We start from the raw sequence: 19,962 nt of genomic DNA, 5'->3' as shown, positions 1-19,962 counted from the left end.
AAATAGGGTGCAATAGTGTGTGCAACCTCGTGTCATACTAGTAACGCACAACATATACAGGATGTGACACTTAAGAACACCCTAGAAATCACATGGGGTCATAGCAACCTTTCTGAAGCACTCTAACAACCACCTGGAACACCTTAGCACAGAACCTTTTCCACCATTCGGTTCACCATAATTATAAAATATAATGGCCATCAAGAATATTCTCAACTTTTCATATAAAATGTTTTATTATTTCTCTAAATCTTACTTCTCATGGACTGACACGTGTGTTGTCAAATTCAGTTCAGTCACACAAATAAAAATGTATAACAATTTTAAACATGTACAAAAGTACATGGAAATAAATTATCCCCTTAGCTCCAGATGTTAGCTGAATATAAAACTTCACAAATTTACTATATAAAATTATATTTCCATCATTATATGTTAATCTGACAGATGTACAAAGTAGTACATTTAATCATTTTTATGGTAGTATCATTGTGATTGCTGCAGCTTGCTTCTGAGTCAAGAAGAGAAACCCTTGGTGGGATGGATGAGAGGCAGACTCTTGACAGTGCCTCCAGAGTTGTCTTCAATGTGTTCCTGGATCTTCCCGTGTCCGCGTGGGTTTCCTCCGGGTGCTCCGGTTTCCTCCCACAGTCCAAAAACACACGTTGCAGGTGGATTGGCGACTCGAAAGTGTCCATAGGTGTGAGTGTGTGAGTGAATGTGTGTGTGTCTGTGTTGCCCTGTGAAGGACTGGCGTCCCCTCCAGGGTGTATTCCCGCCTTGCGCCCAATGATTCCAGGTAGGCTCTGGACCCCCCGCGACCCTAAATTGGATAAGCGGTTACAGATAATGGATGGATGGATGGTGTTCCTGGATTTTGACTTGTGGCCACATAAGGAAAAACAGGCTCACATAAGCAAGAATGGCAAAAGAAACTCATTGGCACTAACAGCAGGACAGCAGCATTCATATGAAAAACTGATCCAAATAGAATCGAAATCTGGCATGCTGCAGCTTTAAGCTGCTCTCTAATGAAAGTTTGATTAGCTACGATTCAAGTTCTGTGGGAATATCATTAGCAACAGGTGCAACAGGAAAAGGGTCTGAAATCCACATATTACTATCGCTTGGGATCCTCTGGAGGACATTCCATGAGTTTCTCTGTCGGCTCTGAAGGATGATAGAAGGCTGTAATGGTGACATTTACAAATTGAATATTTTCCAAAACTCAAAACCAGAAACATATCCATTTTCTCTTCCTTGACCCACCTAGTACACAAAGCCAGGTTACAGTCCTTCAGTCTTATCAGGAACCAAATTGATGTTCTTCTTTTTGCCATGGATTGACAGGTTGAGCTAGTTAAGTTGTGAAGATACAAACCCCATTTTTCCAGAAAAGTGGGGACATTTGTAAAGTACAATGAAAACCTGAATATGTGATGTGTTAAAAGCTTTTCAGAGTTTTCACTGATGAATTTCATTCATCTGTAAAGGACAACTGAATGTTAGTCGTGGCCTAATGGTTAGAGGAACAGGTTTGCTATTGGAAGGTTTCTGGTTCAATCCCGTGGCTGCCAGGGACATCCACAGCACATATACCCCAAAAGGCTCCTCGGGTGCTGAGGATGGAGACCTGCTTCCCTGGGCGTTGGTGTTCGCTGCCCTGATCACCTGTGTGAATGGGTTCATTGCCACAAAAAATGGGTTAAATGCAGCAGGAAAAATGTTATTCAACTGTATAGTTGTACATTGATCATAAAGCACTTCATTTTCGCTGTAAACAAATTTAGAATTTTATGCCTCAACACTCTCCAGAAAAAGTTGGGACAGAGGCAAAATAAGTGTGACAATTTTATAGAATATACAAGAAACATATAAAACTCAAATCATTCCATAATAAGCAGCTATAGTGGTAACAGGTGAAGGGATCGTGATCAGCTTCAAAAGGAGCTTCCATCAAGGGCTCAGAACTTTGTGCCAAAGTTTGTGAGAGAATTGTCAAACAGCTCGAAATGACATATGAATCAGTGGTGGCTGTTGAGATATTTTCTAGTTGGGGCTTTATGATGAATTTTCAGATTCAACAAACAAAATCCCAGTACAATTTAACACATTCTACAGGACACCAAAACTCAGTCATTTTTAATTGACATTTAAAACAATCAAAAGAGTAGTCACAAGGTACAATAATACAAATTATAACTAAATTACAGGGTGCAGCAGGTAGGTGTCGCAGTCACACAGCTCCAGGGGCCTGGAGGTTGTGGGTTCGATTCCTGCTCTGGGTGACTGTCTGTGAGGAGTGTGGTGTGTTCTCCCTGTGTCTGCGTGGGTTTCCTCCGGGTGACTGTCTGTGAGGAGTGTGGTGTGTTCTCGCTGTGTCCGCGTGGGTTTCCTCCGGGTGACTGTCTGTGAGGACTGGCGCCCCCTCCAGGGTGTATTCCCACCTTGTGTCCAATGATTCCAGGTAGGCTCTGGACCCACCGGCCACCCTGAACTGGATAAGCGGTTACAGATAATGAATGAATGAAAGAACTACATTACAGACCAGTTCAGATATATTCTCAAAAATATTATATTATGGATTTTTAGGCTGTATTGTATTGCTTGATTATATTGTGTCTATATATATAAAAAATAAATACATTAAAAAAACCTGAGCTCTCTCTCTTTCTCTCTCTCTCTCTCTCTCTCTCTCTCTGTGTGTGTGTGTGTGTGTGTGTGTCTGTAAATATCTAGACTAATATGGCTTCATATACACAGAATGTGTGTGATTGTCTGACCTGCCTGCAATCCACATCTGTCTCCTATGTGCATCATGGACAAGAGAATCACGCAAGAGTCCACAGACAGTTGAGCAGCTGAAGTCTTGTATCTAGCAAAAATGCAAATAAATTCCACTTGCAAAACTTTAACAATTATTATCAGAAATTAATGAGTGATTGAATGGTGAGAATAAAGGGAAAGGTGATGAAATACATAAATATACTGCTCTCCCAACTTTTTTGGAGTGTGGTGTGGCTGTGCATTATAAATCTGTTTATATTTTGAAAACACAGTCGACTTGGACAATGAAAGCATGCTAAATATTTCTTTGTGCTTTCGTCTGTTAAATGCATTTAAAAAAAATTAACAAATTACAGAAGAATTCTTTGTTTTTATTATATTTTACGAAATGTCCCAGTTTTTCTGGACCTGGGGTTTGTATATCAGCAAAGTAGTATATTGGGCAATTTGGCCAGAGAGTTTACATCAGCAAGTGGGTATTTATTTTTTCTCTGATAGAAAACGCTGGATTTAATTCTTGAGCTCAATCAATCAACTGAGGATTTGCCCTCTCGTTGCTGTCACTTCAGTGTGTTGCAAACACGGAATACGCTGAGCTTCTATACTTTCACTCAGTGTAAATAACATCCAGAGTTCACCGCATTTTTCTTCACATACTTTAACATTTTGATGGCCAAATCCATAACTTTGTGTTGCTCTGGTTACATCCTTTTTAATGCCAATCTCTCACATCATAGGACACAATGCGCTACCTGTCACGATTCTCTGGGTGGACTGATGGAGGTGGACACACTTGCTAAACACAAACTTTAATATAACAAAAGATATAACAAAACAAAGACAAGTAACTACGGAAGAGGAACATGACTAGAAAACACTACGAAACGACTAGGAAACAAAACGACGACTTAGAGAGGGAAAGAAACAACACGACATGACTAGGAACAAGAAATACACAAAACGACACGACTTGGACTAGGAACATAGCAAAACAACACAACATGGCTTAGGAAACAAAATGACTTGACTAGGAGAGGGAAAGAAACAACACGACATGACATGACATGACATGACATGACATGACAATAGCAAAACAACACAACATGGCTTAGGAAACAAAACGAATGACTGATACCAGGAAGTGACACACGGGAACTTAAATACTACATACAAACGAGACACACCTGAAACAGATAACGAGGGTTAAGGACAAGGCGGCGGAACAAAGGCGGGACATGGGAGGAGACAAGGACAACAGACAGAGCCATGTGCAGAGAGAGCACATGGCGAGGAAAACAGGCATGACAGGACGAGGGCGTGACACTATCGTTGATTTACCTGACAACCCCACTGTGCTTCCCTGTCACTGATGCTCCACCATCAGTGCATACCGCCAAAGAGTTTCTCCACTCCAGATAATTTTTGCAGAAGTAAATGTCCATCCATCCATCCATTCATGGGGCAGCAGTCTGAGCAAAGATGCCCAGAACTCCCTCTCTTTCAGGGATTGTGGGTGGGGGGATTTCCAGGCTATTTGAGAAATATAACCTTTCCAGCATGTTCTGGGTCTTCCCCAGTATCTCCTTCCCATCGGACATGTCACCTCAAACACCTAAAAAAAAAAACACCTTTCTTTCTCCATGCAACATCTGGTTACAATGTAACTGCATTTCATTGGAAACCTGGCCTTTGACATTATAGAAATTATTGTTTGCTTTTGGAGCTGCAGTCCATAATGTTTTTTAAGATGTCTGCAAGATTTGAGTAGTCTATTTCGTCTTGAGTAACCTCCTTAGTTTTGAGCTTCATCTGAGAGTCAAACCACATACTGGGCAATTGGATAATACAGTGTCAGCTGTGTTGTCTCTAATTGATGACATTTAGCACTAGAAGCTTGACAGCTGTAACCTCCTTCCTTGCTCCTGCCTAAAAGCATTAAACAAGCATTGGAACAAGCATTAAATAATTCAAACCCTGTTTCTAGAAAAGTTGACACGCAAATGAAAACAGAATTCAGCACCTCTCTTTTACTATAGGACAATGTCCTGTTGTAATTCATGCAGAATGTGGATTGACATTCATTTATTCATTACCTGTAACCATTTATCCAGTTTAGGGTCACAGTGGGTCCAGAGCCTACCTGGAATCATTTGGCGCAAGGCAGGAATACACCCTGGAGTCCTTCAGAGGGCAACACAGACATTCACACACTTTTGAGTCGCCAATTGCACCAGGAGGAAACCCACGCAGACACACGGAGAACACACCAACTCCTCACAGACAGTCACCCGGAGCGGGAATCGAACCCACAACCTCCAGGTCCCTGGAGCTGTGTGACACTACCTGTTGCACCACCGTGCCGCCCCTGGATTGACATTGTTTTTCTAAAATAAGCAAGGCTTTCCCTGAAGAACTCAATGTCTGGATGGCAGCATGTTGCTCCAAAACCTGTATCTATTGTTTGGCATTAACGGTGCATTCACGAATGTGAAAGTCATGTGTGCCGTGTGCACCCCATACCTTCATGGAAGCTGGCTTTTGAACTGTATGCTTACAATAAGCTGAATAGTCCCTCTCATCTTTAGATCAGAGGATGTGACATCCTTGATTTCCAAAAAGAATGTCAAACGTTTCTCGTAACACAGGACACTTTTCCACTTCTAATATGAGCTCGTGCCCAGAGAAGACGGCAGCATTTCTGGATCCTGTTTATATATGGTTTCTTTTTTCCATTTGTGAGTTTTAGCTGGCATATGTGGATGAAGAATCAAAGATGAGTTTCTGAGCCTGTGTAGTGATTCCTAATTTTAATGCAGTGCCACCTGAAAGCCCAAGAATCACAGCCAGCCAAAATTGGGCATTGTCCTTTGCATATAGAGATTTTTTTTCAGATTCTCTGAATCTTTTAGTTATATAATCTAGATAAAGAAGTCGCCAAGTTCTTTGCTATTCTGCGAAACATGATTGTCAAATTGGTTTAGTACTTGCCCTTTCATCGAGTGGTGAAATCTTGTCATTGACCTGATGGAAATTGAATCTAACTAATTCTTTTCCCTATGTGTAGCATTACACAACTTTAGCACACATCTTTGCCCTGTCCCAAATGTTTTGGAACCTGGTTTTGGCATCACATACAAAAGGTTTCAGTAAACAGTAACATTTCCAAGTTTCAACCTTTGAAATTTAGTATTTGTAATGTCTTCAAATAAGTATTGGGTTTAAATGGTTTGCACAACATTAAGTTCTGTTTTATTTACATTTTGCACAGAGGTAAAGGGATTAGTAGAGTCAAAGCAAGCTGAGCTTTCTTGGAGTGGTTTTACAAGTGTAGGGTGGCATTAACATATCTTCTCACTGCTACCATCACTCTGAACGTTTAATACCATCATGAGTCTGGCTAAATAGATCTGGCTTCTTCCTGAGTATGAAACAAGACTAAACTCACTGTGTCGCTCCTGGATCAGGTTGTTATTGCTCAGACAGAGGAGAGGGTAAGATCTAGTATGTTTTCCAAGAACGAGGACTGTTCATTAGTCTGGAAAATTCTTGAATTTTTACTAGTGAACCCTCTACATTTGGCACAACAGCTCAGTGTGGATTCACAAGAAGACCTTTTTCAGTAGAGACTAATTTGTTTGTTTTGACCAGATTCTTTCCTCAAATAAATGCAGAAATATTTAGGTGTCTAGTCTACATCTTTTTATATCTTATTTATAAAGAGGAAGAGGGAGTCATGTTTCAGTTAAGGTGGATGGGAATGGGGCGGCACGGTGGCGCAGCAGGTAGTGTCGCAGTCACACACTGGACCTGGAGGTTGTGGGTTCGATTCCTGCTCCGGGTGACTGTCTGTGAGGAGTTGGTATGTTGTCTGTGTGGGTTTCCTCCCACAGTCCAAACACACACATTCACTCACACCTATGGACACTTTTGAGTCGCCAATCCACCTACCAATGTGTGTGTGTTGCCCTGTGAAGGACTGGAGCCCCCTCCAGGGTGTATTCCCACCTTGCACCCAATGATTCCAGGTAGGCTCTGGACCCACCGCGACCCTGAATTGGATAATTCAGACAGGAAGAAAAGGACATGTAAATAAAATGAAAAGGGTAATTCTGTCTCTTAAAGAGCTAATGAAGGATGATAAAAATGATTCACAGCTTGATGAATTAATGCATCTGTCTGAGGATGCCAGTGCACTGCATGAATCTTTGCTGCCTTTAATTCCATCTGATGAGAAAGATAAGCAAAATGCATGGTTTTCAAGCATCACAAATTACAATAAAGGTTTTATTGAGGATGTTAAAATATGGCTTTCTGAGGTCGATAAATGTTCAAGCAGGTCATTTTTTGACACTGTGCCATCCCAAGAAACCTCATTAGAGGGGGAAATGGGTTTTCAAGACCACGCTGAAAAGAAACCTCAATTGTTTCTTAATCTTCAGCATGACATCTATGATGATGTGTTGCTATCCGATAGTGTATCTAATCAAGGCAGCAAGTTAAGCTCAAAGGTATCGTCAGCTACATCTGCACATCTCAAGGCAGAAGCTGAAATGGCTGCCTTGCTCGCATGTCAACGTATGCTCAAGGAGCAATTGAGGAGAAAGAAAGAACAACTTCAACTTGAAGCAGACATCGACGCAACTGTTGCAAAGGTCAATGTGCTGAGAATTGGATCAACTGCACATAGTACCGCTTCACAGAAATCCAATGGAATGGAATCATATTTTAAAACGTATTAATACTGATGCAGAGACCTTTTTTTCCACAGAAAATTAATTTAAAAGGAAATACAACTATTAGAAATGTGAAGCCTACTAAAACCAGTGCAGCAAAGCATGAAAAGGGATAAGCCTGCACCTCTCCTAAGGGGGCCTTCTGATCCTTTAAGACCATGTAGCACAATTCCAGGTCTGGATGCTGGTCTATCAACAAATTGTTTCATTACTGCCTTAAAGAGAAATTCCAGTCTTTGATGGCAATCCTCTGCACATTCATGCCTTCATGCGTTCGTTCGAACAGGTCATAGAAGCAAAAACAGGCAATGCTGACGATTGCCTGCATTACCTCGCACAGTATACCAGGGGGCAGCCCAATGAACTCGTAAAGAGCTGTCAACATATGTCTGATGGTACTGGATATATAAAGGCGAAGACTCTGCTGTATGATCATTTTGGAAATGAACATGTAATTGCATCTGCTTATCTGAACAAGGTCCACTCATGACCATTAATCAGATCAGAGGATGGAAAGGCTATTCAAGCATACTGTTTGTTCTTACGTGGGTGTTGCAATGCGATGGAAGAGATTCATGGCCTCTCTGAATTGAACACGCCTGCCACTATGCTTGCTGTGATTAAAAGGTTACCATATATGTTGAAAGACAAATGGTGAACAGTAGCGTGTGACGTCCAGGAGAGGCAGCATCTCAGAGTTTCATTCGTTGATATTGTTTTCTTTCTTGAGCGTCAAGTTAAAATTGCAACAGATCCTGTCTTCGGATGTCTATGCGACACTCCTCCAACACATTTAATAGTAAAAGGTAGTGATGGAGGGAAACGTGCTTATCCAAGAGCTAAAGGATGCAGCTTTGGTACAACTGCTATTGCATTTGAGAGAAAAAACCAAACAGAGGCCCAAGATCATCACACTTCTGTGGAAATTTGTTTGTTCGGTAAGGGTGGACATACGCTGGAGTCATGCTCTCTGCTTGATAAGAAACCTCAAAATGAAAAGATTTCCTTTCTTAAAAGGAATGGTATCTGTTTTGGCTGTTTGTGTATTGGGCACATCAGCAAAGAATGTAGAAAACGCTTTTTATGTAAAATTTGTGGTTTCAGACATCCAAGTATCCTTCATATCCATCACAAGGGTGAGAAAGATATCGAGACTGACACTGAAGCAGATAACATTCCCGTTACAGTTCAGACTAGTGGTCTTACTGGGGCCAGTGAACAAGACTGTAAGCTTGCCATTGTACCAGTTAAAGTAAAATAAAAATAAAGGCCAAAGAGCAGTGGAAACGTATGCCTTCTTGGACCAGGGAAGTTCAGCATCATTTTGTACAGTGGGTCTTCTGGACAAATTGAATCTTGCTGGGAGAAAGACCAAGATTATCTTGCGTACCATGGGACAAGATAAAGTGGTGGACAGGACTGGATTGGAAGTTGTTGGGTTGGAGAGTGATTTTTACTGTGAAATGCCTGATCTCTTCACTCAACATAGAATGCCAGTTAATGTGTGTAACATCCCAACACAACAAGATCTGGATGACTGGCCACACTTGAAGCATGTTTATCTGCCAGAAATTGAGGCACAAGTGGAGCTTTTGATTGGCATGAACATGCCCAGAGCGTTGGAACCTCTGGAGGTCGTCCAGAGTGTAGATGATGGACCTTTTGCCATTAAGACTGTGCTTGGATGGACGGTAAACGGGCCACTTGGCAGGGAGTGCTGTGGAAGACCAAGATGTTCATCAACAGTCACCGCCAATAGAATTTCTGCTGTTGCGCTTGACAAGTTATGGAAACAGCAGTTTAAGATGGACTTCCCTGAGAGCAGCCAGGATGAGCAGCTGGGACAAGGGAAAATTCCAAGTTCTTGAAGTTGGTCAGTCAGACCACGATTCTGAGTGATAGGCACTACAGTATTGCCCTGCCTCTGAAGGACCGAGATATAAGAATGCCTGACAACCGTGCGATTGTGGAACAACGCACCTTAAGTTTGAAGAGAAGGTTCATCAGAGATAAAGACTTTCACAATGTTTACACCGCTTTCATGGAATATCTTATATCCAGGGGGTATGCGCAAAGAGTGCCAATCAAAGACTTGGAGTGCAGTGAGGGCAAGGTTTGGTATGTTCCCCATCATGGGGTTTACCATCCTTTTAAAGGGAAACTCCGGGTTGTCTTCGACTGTGCAGCATCCTTTCAAGGCATTTCTCTTAATGCGCAACTTCTAAGTGGTCCTGACTTGACGAATGCATTGGTTGGTGTGTTGACTAGGTTTAGGAAGGAGCCAGTTGTGTTGATGTCTGATATTGAAGCCATGTTTCACCATGTGCGTGTGCCAGAGGAAGATGCTGACCTTTTGAGATTCCTCTGGTGGCCTGGTGGTGATTTCAGTCAGAGCATGCAAGAGTATAGGATGGGTGTTCATTTGTTTGGGGCGACTTCTTCTCCGAGCTGTGCTAACTATGCCCTACGGAAATGTGCAGAAGATAACAAAGCACAGTTTAGCCAGCAGGTGATTAACACCATCCTATACAGTTTTTATGTGGATGATTGTCTCGACTCAATAGCCTCAGAAGAGGAAGCCATATCCCTTTATAAGGACCTTGGAGACATCTGCGCTAAGGGCGGCTTCCGCCTGACAAAGTGGAGAAGTAATAGCCACCACATTCTTGCCGTAATACCTGAGAAGGAAAGGGCAAAGGAAGTTAAAAACTTAGACTTGGACTGTGATCTTTTACCCGTTGAGCGAGCGTTGGGAGTGCGGTGGTGTGTGCAGTCAGATGCATTTAAGTTCTGCATATCCATCCCAAACAGGCCAATGACCCGCAGAGGAATCCTTTCCACCGTTGCTCCCATTACTTTCACAGCCAAGAAGATTCTTCAAGATCTGTGCAAGAAGGGGATAAGGATGGGACGACATTATACCACTCGCAGTTTCCCAAGAATGGAAAGACTGGGTTGAAGAGTTGCATCTGTTGGACAACATTAGCATCAGAAGATGTTTAAAACCTCCTGACTTTGGAGAGGTGACCACTGCTCAGTTACACCACTTTGCAGATGCAAGTGAGAATGGGTATGGTGCTGTTACTTACCTGCTCATGCGTAACAGTTGCTCACGCACCCACAGTTCCTTCATAATGGGGAAGTCCAGGGTGGCACCCCTAAATCTAGTAACGATTCCTTGTATGGAATTTACGGCAGCTGTGGTGGCAACTCGTATGGATATACTGTGGAGGAGGGAGCTAAGGCTCTCTCTCTTAGATTCAGTGTTACCTCTGTGTTGAAATATATCAATAATGAGACATCTAAGTTTCGTGTTTTTGTAGCGAACCGAGTGTCCGAGATTTTAAAAGTCTCCAGGGCCTCCCAGTGGAGGTATGTGAACACAACACACAACCCCGCAGACCTTGTTTCTAGAGGTATGAGGGCAGAGCCTTTTTTAATTAACACTGAATGGATATCTGGCCCTGCATTTCTTATGCAGCCAGAGAAAGAATGGCCTGTAAACCCAGAGAACATGCAGGAACTTCCACATGAAGACCTTGAAGTCAAAGTGTCTGACGCTATTAATGTTTTACAAGCAGATGATGATGGTGGCCCATTGACTGATTTAATTAGTCGTACCTCTTCTTGGATACGCATCTTTGGGGTGATGGGTTGGATCCTGAGGTTCAAGACATTGTTTTTGCATTGTGGAAAGGACAAGGCACGTTTTCAGCCTTTATCTGATGCAACTCAGCGTAAGGATGCTCATCGCAAGGTGGAGTTCCATAATGACTTTCTCTCATTGGAAGAGATTAAGGATGCTGAGATGCAAATAATAAAGTTCTGTCAGTGGAAAAGGTATGCTGAAGAAATCTCCTGCCTCCAAAAGGGAGAGACCGTGAAACGAAGCAGCTACATCTATAAACTGAATCCTGTTTTAGAGGAAGGGGCGGCACGGTGGTGCAGCAGGTAGTGTCGCAGTCACACAGCTCCAGGGGCCTGGAGGTTCGATTCCCACTCCGGGTGACTGTCTGTGAGGAGTTGGTGTGTTCTCCCCGTGTCCGCATGGGTTTCCTCCGGGTGCTCCGGTTTCCTCCCACAATCCAAAAACACACGTTGGTAGGTGGATTGGCGACTCAAAAGTGTCCGTAGGTGTGAGTGTGTGAGTAAATGTGTGTGTGTGTGTATGTTGCCCTGTGAAGGACTGGCGCCCCGTCCGGGGTGTATTCCCGCCTTGCGCCCAATGATTCCAAGTAGGCTCTGGACCCACCGCGACCCTGAATTGGATAAGCGGTTACAGATAATGAATGAATGAATGAATGAATGAATGAATGTTTTAGAGGATGGTGTGCTCAGAGTTGGCAGACGTCTTAGTAGGGCTGTTATGTCAGAAAATTCTAAACATTCTGCCATAATCGCTAAGGATCTTCATATTTCTAATCTCATTTTACAGCATATCCATAAAGAGGTGGGCCATAATGGTAGGAACCATATTCTCTCAAGGCTGCATCAGAAATATTGGATTCCTGGTGCGGGCACCTTGATAAGAAGCATCATGTCAAGGTGTGTGGTCTGCAGACGGCTTCATGGATCCTTAGGCCAGCAGCAAATGGCTGACTTGCCTGAAAGTAGAGTGGTCCCTGAGAAACCTCCCTTTAACTTTGTTGGAGTGGATTATTTTGGTCCATTTGAAATAAAGCGTGGGAGAAGTATTGTGAAGATTTATGTTCTTCTTCCATCTTTACGTGTTTGGCGATTAGAGCTGTACATATTGAGGTTGCCTCGTCTCTTGATACTGACTCTTTTATTACGCCGTTTCATTGCGAGACGAGGCCAGGTTCAAGAACTGCATTCCGACAATGGTACCAACTTTGTGGGGGCAGAGCATGAGCTGAGACAAGCTATGGAAGAGTGGAATCAGGAAAGGATTGCTGATGCATTGGCTTTGAAGGGGGTTAAATTAATTTTTAACCTTCCAACTGGATCGCATCATGGAGGAGCATGGGAGCGGTTGATTCGCTCCATCAGAAAGGTTCTCAAATCCACCTTGCAGACACAGTATTTTGATGAGGAGGGCCTTCAAACTGTCCTGTGTGAAGTGGAGTCAATCCTGAATAGTAGGCCCATTACACAGGAATCCAACGATCCAAATGATTTGGAAGCTTTAACACCAAATCACCTCCTCCTTCTCAAGTCTAATCCATGCTTACCACCTGGTCTGTTCCAGAAAAACTATCTTTATGCACATAAGAGTTGGAGACAGGTCCAATACATATCTGACCTCTTCTGGAAAAGATGGGTTAAAGAATATTTGCCACAACTTCAGCAGCGCCAGAAATGGGCACAGAATAAACGCAACTTTACTCCTGGAGATGTGTTTCTCATAGTGGATGACTCTACCCCTCATGTTTCCTGGATCATTGGCAGAGTCACAGCAGTTGCACCAGACAAGAAAGGACTTGTACGTCAGGTCTGGGTTAGGACCTCAACCAGCCTTGTACGTAGACCGATCACGAAGCTATGCCTTCTTCAGGAGGGTTCTGACTTATGACAACACCTTGGAACCAACTTGATGGGACTACAATATGACTTGATGTTGACAACACTACAGATATATTTCACAGACTGCCTTGATATTTAGGCTAAGTGCTGGTAACCTCTGGCCTATGACTGACTGACAAGAAGAAGAAAAGAAAGAAGGTTCCCAGATACATTGATCCACTTTATACACTACAGTAGAAATGGCATAAATGGTTCAAATACATTTATTTCCAAGAAATGTTTAAGGGTGCCAGTAATTGTGGAGCAGGTCATTTTATGTGAAATAATTATTTTTTAGTCAGGATTATTTCTTTCTTTCTTTTTTTTTTCACTTGAGTTGATTGCTTTTTTTCTACATTTTTAAAGAGTGAGATTATGCTTCTGCATTGAAAAGATTAATTTATTTTAAGGCTTTAAACACATTTTAACTAGGTGTGCCAATAATTATGGAGGGCGCTGTATTGGTCCACTGTCATAAAAAGGCTGGCACACCACTGACTGTAGACCACTGCTGGTCCACCATCGGACCACTCAGATTACTGTCCTTTACAGGATATAACTCATTTATAATCTCCTCAAACAGATTTTACATTCACAGAGACTTTTATTCTGGAAAACAAACTAATACAAATATTACCAACAACTGTAAGAGATATAATAACGAGTATAAGCCTGATATAAAATGATTAAATGCTAAGAATGTTGACACTGTGCCGAATTAAAATTATTTACTAATCATATTTATAAAGAATAACAAAAGAACCTAATAAAGGGAAAAAAAGGTGGAGCTAAAATGTGGCATTTGTCTAAAATTCTGTTTAATCACCAGCGGTCCGCCCAGAAAATCCTGTAATCAGGTGCTCAACTGATTCTTCTTTCTAATGAAGAGTGTGATGGAAAATTCCATTACACAGTGTGATTAGGTAGGATTCAGTATTTTAGAGTACGAGACATTGTGTTTAAGCTCTGTGTCTGTGATGCTTGTGCTTTTAAATACGAGAAACTACAAGAAGCAATGCCCTGGAACAGAACGTTCTCTTATCATAAAGCTGCTGAAACTTGCTTTTCTGTTCTGTTATATTCTCCCTGTTAGAACCAGAAAGAAAATTTCTGGTTCCCTATAAGACAACCACAAAGGGAAGTGAGGGCTGAATTGCTTTTTGCATTTCTCAATAAAAATGTTATTCGTATGCTGACCTGAAATATCTTTTTTAATCATTTATTATAATTTTTCCGGGACAAGAGGCATGGGTCTTATTTCTGGAGCAAGTCCTTTACACACTGCTACAGACGTCTTGCCCGTACGCTTTGCTGGTTTAGGGATTGTGGCAGGAAACTTGCCGGCAGACCTGCCTGAAGCCGTGAACCAAAGCAGAGTGGAACAGCTACTTTCTTCAGTTAACTCTGGTACTGGTTCTCTCCATTTAGGAATCTTTGGAAACCTGATCTAAAATAAGAAACAAAAAGAAAAAAATTATTTCTCATCCTAGAAAAATCTCATGATCACATTAGTACAGGCTTAGAACATACTGTCCTAATAAACTGAAATACAACTCCACATTACACAGTATTTCATAACATTATGTAAAATATTAATAATAGGTTTCACTCTGTAACCTGTTCATAAATCTCAACCTTTAAAGTTTGGATAACTAATACATTCTCAGTTTCACATGTGATAATCTAAAGGTATTTCCAAGATGTTTGCCTGACTTTTCTGTTCTGCTGAACGTTGTTCGCAGTGGTGGTTTTAATGTTAAGCTTCTCCAAGGTGGGTCTTTTTGGGCAAAGTCTTGAACCACAAGGGTTTGATTCTGCAGGCTGCTTCACTAAAGGATGTACAAATGTTAAGCACATCTGTAATGGCTTTTCCACTGCAGGTTTTATCACTTCAGGCTTCTTCACTGCAGGCCTTTTCAGTGCAGGCATTTTCACTGCAGGTAAAACAGAATATAAAGTTAAACACATTAAAACCTTCTTATGTGTTTTGTTTTTGAAAGGTAGAAATTATCTATAAATTAACAAATCATCTTTAATTAAACGTTGTAGTTGTTCTCAGATCTTACCGTTTTGTTTTAAGACGTTACCATTATTTCGCTCCTCTTTTTTCACGGTGCCAATGGATGGAAAGTTTACCCCTTCTTTCCAGATGGATTTGGCAACCAGACACTGAGGGATGCTCCCTACAGCAGGAGCCTGAAAGATGAGAAAGTAGAATCATCCTTTAATATAATGATTTAGTTAAATGTTCTCAGACCATAAACATCTAGACATTATGGCAAGACAACATAGAGCTGACACTGAACTAGAATTGTAGTTGTACAGGAACAGGAGTAGAACGTCTCTGGTCTGTTTTGGCATTTTACTTTATATCAAAGGATAGGATCAATACAGGAGGACAGCAAAATCCAAACATTTAAATAATATATATATGTTCACTTAAATTAAATGGTCACGTGCACACAGTAACTTGACTAGCATGGCTGTACAGGCCCTACCGTTTGTTGAAAATTGTCCTGAAGTCTGTTTCTGGGTTTCGGTCCGAGACTCCTCTCTTGCTTTACATGGGCCATTTGAGTGTCCATTGTCCTTCAGCACAAGCAAAACAAAATCTCAGATTAAAACACACTTCACATAAAGCCTTCCTAAAGAGTTTACTCCATTTTGGATTATTGCTTTATAATATTTGATCAAAGCACAAAATCAAGAGGTCAGATTGTCAGAGCATTGATCCATGCCAGTCTAGCCCTGGGAAAAACATTTACAGGCTTGCTTCATTGGTTGATTTAACATAGCCATGACACTAATTCTAGTGCTTTAACTGGGTAATGAATGTTTAAAATAGGTCAATGTTTACAAAGTGCGGACTTCTCAGGTGGAATTATTCATTAATATATAGGTTTAGGTCCTCATTACATTGTTTTTGTCCAGTCAAAATGTCATATTTGTCTTACACTTGTAGTTTGTTAATGTTATTGTTAATCTACAGAAAATGTAATGATCTAACGTGTAATTGTGTAATTCATCTGTGATGTGTTGAGGGACAACGTATGCCGTCTACGTATGCTGTCAATAAAGCAAAATTATGGTTTATAGCTATGGGGAGGGTAGAGAAAAAGAGAGTTGAAGGTATGAGGATGAGGGTCTCTAGAAAGAAAACGGAGATGGATTAGAAAATAAGGCGAGAAAACAGAAAGTTAGGGGAGGATTAGAGTATCTTACATTACTCTCATGGTTCCAGCGCTGTGTCTGTCACCTCCAAGCAGAACTGAGCTTTAAATAGAGTACCTCGCTATGTGACGTCACATGGAGACGTCTATAACATCATTTACATATTCTTATGAGGTCACAGACCGAACTCGCTCATAGAAGCGCTTACGTTCAGTGCAGTTCCAGTCTATGGAGAAGTTTCTCACTAATTTGGTCCATCAAAACATGCATGAGCTGAACCAATAGTCCTACAGGGGGCGCTAACAACCTTCAAATGAAAACAAAGATATATATAAGGGATACATTTTATTTTATTTCATTTTTTTAAATTTTTATCTGATCAGACGGAAAGGCTGAGGTCTTTGTCCTGCTTTTCATGTGCTACTAGAGTCAGGCTTTTTTATGTTGATCTTGGTGTAACCAAGAAAACAGTAGCAACATTTGAAGCTTTGGTATTGTGTCCTATTCTTATGGTGGATGTAGACAGTTAAAATGGTGTATGTAAATTTCTGAACACTGACAACCTGAGACATTAAAGCTGAAATAAAGCTTTCAAAGTTCAATAGCTTTAAAATGACCTCTGATTTGAACAAAGTAGATCCCTGAATTGACTTGAAAAAATACAGGTTTGATAGCATGACATTTGTAGAGTTGTGAAAGTGACTTTATAAAGTTTATATAACCTTTCTTCCTCATCTGAGGCTTCATACTCCTCTAGCCACTTGGCATTGAGCATGAAGACCTTGGGGTCATGTGCGTCTGATTCAGACACATTCAATATAATGCTTTTCTATAGAGATTATACAAACCATGTTTCACAACAGAACATTCTAGAACCAACATAGGGTTCACCTATGTTACAGAGTTCACAGATTTTAAAGGATAGCTGTGAAGTCTTTGACATGTAATTATAGCTTGATGAACAGGACGGATTCACAGCTAAATGCTGAAATTATTTAATCTCTATCTTTTCAAGTAGCTGCTGTTATATAGGCATCAAACTCCCGTTTGACTTTGTGGGTCGATATGGATGTCAATGTAAATATTGTATTTGTGGAGCATTTCTATTAGTTCGTTCATTATGACACTTTCACACAACGCGAAGGGCTGCTGTGTTTAAATGATGTAGTAAACTAAAAATGGACAAAAATGGAGATAAATTTTCCTTTGGACAGCGACAATAAAAAAAACTTAGTGCGGTACACAGCTGGAGTAGAGCGCAGCTGGAATTTACAGTAAAGTAAAAATGTACAAAATGTGGTGTTTATAGGTTTATAATGTATATTATTAGGCAGATGTATGTGTGGTAGACATTGAGTAAATCAATATGAAGGACAATGGTTTGGCTTGAACTTATTACGCTATTAGGCAGCCTGCAGTCTCAGTCGGAGCTGCTGGATGTGCTTCTGCTGAATCACAGAGTGCACCTTACCTGGAGCAGGAGAAGATACTGCTCAGACCTGACAGAGGCCCCATCCACACTCCTCTCTCCATTTTTGAACATATTCCCTTCCAGACAAATCCAAAAACAGCTGCATACTCATGCTAGTCCAGTAGAGGGCCATGGTAACTCTTAATGAAATTCCTGAATCTAGATATTAATAGTGCATTATATATTTTTAATACAGCATAATTTATACTTATTCATATGTAGGAGTCTTAGGTAGTGAAAGAACCGTTCCCACGGGACTGAGTGGAAGGACAGGAAACTGGGTCCGCCAATCAAGGATCACTCCAAACTCCAAATTTATTTTCACCCCAAGCGCTTAACTTTATTTTATTTACTCCAAACACAAAAATAACAAAAGAAAAATAAGTAAAAAGGATCATACAAAAAGAAAACAATAGGCCTATTTTCTTAGAGTACCACACACTGACTTCACAGCAATCTGTAGATTAAGGTTTGCCTAGTCCTCTAGGATAGCTCTTTCCAGCTCTCCCTAATGACTCTCCTTCTCTGCCCTTTATAGGTTTTGGCCCCGCCCCCTAATTAACTTGAGCCAACCTATTCTCCACATTCTGGTAGTACCTCTTTAAAACTAACTTCCATTATCCTCATACCTAAGATCTAATCCCTAAAAAATAAACATGCGTATGACATATATTTCATCTTACCGGTAAGTATACTCAATCCCATTCAAACTGTTCCCTTCTTTCCTCTACGGGTACCATATTAGATCACATACCCCCCTTTTTCAACTGAGGGCCCTTCGCCTTCTAAAAAAAAAAGGAAGTTGGATGGACCTCTCCTCCTCTACCCACACTACCTGAGGGACAAGCAGGTAAACACTTTTAAAACATATACATTTTTAACACATGGTCTACTACGTGTTACAGATTTAGTAATGAGGCAGGCCTTCACCTTATCACAAGGAGTCTGAAATCTAGTGCTAGCTGCATGTACATTGTAGTTTAATGACTTATGTACTTCATTATAGGGCAGGGGTAATTCATTATAATTCATTAAGGTCCAGTTAGAAAACATAATGTATAACTTGCATTATGATCAGTGCCATATCCTGTACATTAAAATTGGCTTAGAATTATAGCATCATTTTATGTAGTTAACAGCTGAGTGTCAAACCAGATTACACTTTAAATTATGTCTAAAAATATATTTTAACAAGATTTACAAATAATTATAAATAACAAATAGTCTTGTTCTCATTTCAAGTAAAATTTACAAATAAAACAAGGATTTTTTTAAAAAAACAGAAGCCTATTTTAAATAAAGTCCATAATGACTTGTCTTGTAGTTGAAGTTGACTTTACTGCTTTTCCATAAATAGCAATCTGATTGGCTCTTATTGCTGAAAGGCAGGACTTTATCCGTAAACAGAATCCATGTTCAGCTTTCCCTTATTTTTAATGTTTCTGGTTTTACCTCACATAACACTGTTGTCCTGAAAGTGTCCCAAAGGAGCTTTTATCATGTCCCTTGGGCTATTTTCACTGGCCTCAGGACAGCGGTGTCTGGAGTCCTCATTGGTGTCAGTCATTGGAGTCACAGTGCTCACGATAATGCACAGCTCTGATTGGCTGAGTAGCCGCTTGTGTGATATGCAGAAACACGTGTGATTAGTCTGTTCCTGGCGCTAAAACTAAACCATAATGACTAGAAGAGTCACACCCCTTAAAACACACACTCTGTTAAAAATTAAACAGCTCTTAGTAGTTTATCTGTTACAGGTCCAGGTCCGGAGAGGACAGCATCTGGGTCCGGACCAGGACTGCGGCCTTCCTATTGGTGACTCCTGTTACAGAGAGACAGGCACGCTGTGTGGCGTCAGCTTTTCTGAAAATATCCATATGCTTTCATCCATAGAAAAGAGTGACAAAGGCATTTTAAAACATCTCCACCTTGGAGAGCATTTTTGAAAACCTGTTTTCAGTGACCGTGTGGATGGGAGGCCAAGACAAATAAACTGAGTTTTTAAAATAAACTGTTAGGTGCTGGATGAGGTGTAGAAAGTGTGAGTAATGGACTCTGGAGGGGAGTAGTAACTGCAGCCATAATCTTTAGTTAATGTACAGAAACCTCAGCAATGTTTTGTAACCTCACTAACCTCCTCCAAACGTTACATAGTATAGCTCCTGGAGTGCTGAGCCCAGTGTAGCAAAAACAGTTTCCGCTCTATTCGCCTTATTACAGGTCAAATATTACTTAGTGTTCCTTTAACTCTGATTATGGACATAGACCGTATCTGTG

The 19,962-nt window shown here is 40.9% G+C and overlaps 1 protein-coding gene across 1 annotated transcript; it reads right to left on the bottom strand.

Moving 5' to 3' along the window:
• Positions 1 to 14,265: 14,265 nt before the first annotated feature.
• Positions 14,266 to 17,757, bottom strand: LOC136691463 (uncharacterized). The gene is made up of 7 exons (XM_066664021.1): positions 17,686 to 17,757; positions 16,937 to 17,043; positions 16,266 to 16,316; positions 15,542 to 15,632; positions 15,110 to 15,239; positions 14,757 to 14,977; positions 14,266 to 14,490 (listed from the first exon to the last, which is right to left on the bottom strand). The coding sequence occupies exons 1-7, from the start codon at positions 17,755 to 17,757 to the stop codon at positions 14,266 to 14,268; spliced, it is 897 nt and encodes a 298-aa protein (XP_066520118.1).
• Positions 17,758 to 19,962: the final 2,205 nt, after the last annotated feature.

Source organism: Hoplias malabaricus, chromosome 3 (genome assembly GCF_029633855.1).
Source record: "Hoplias malabaricus isolate fHopMal1 chromosome 3, fHopMal1.hap1, whole genome shotgun sequence".
Classification (NCBI taxonomy): domain Eukaryota; kingdom Metazoa; phylum Chordata; class Actinopteri; order Characiformes; family Erythrinidae; genus Hoplias; species Hoplias malabaricus.
This window is presented reverse-complemented; position numbering and strand designations above follow the sequence as displayed.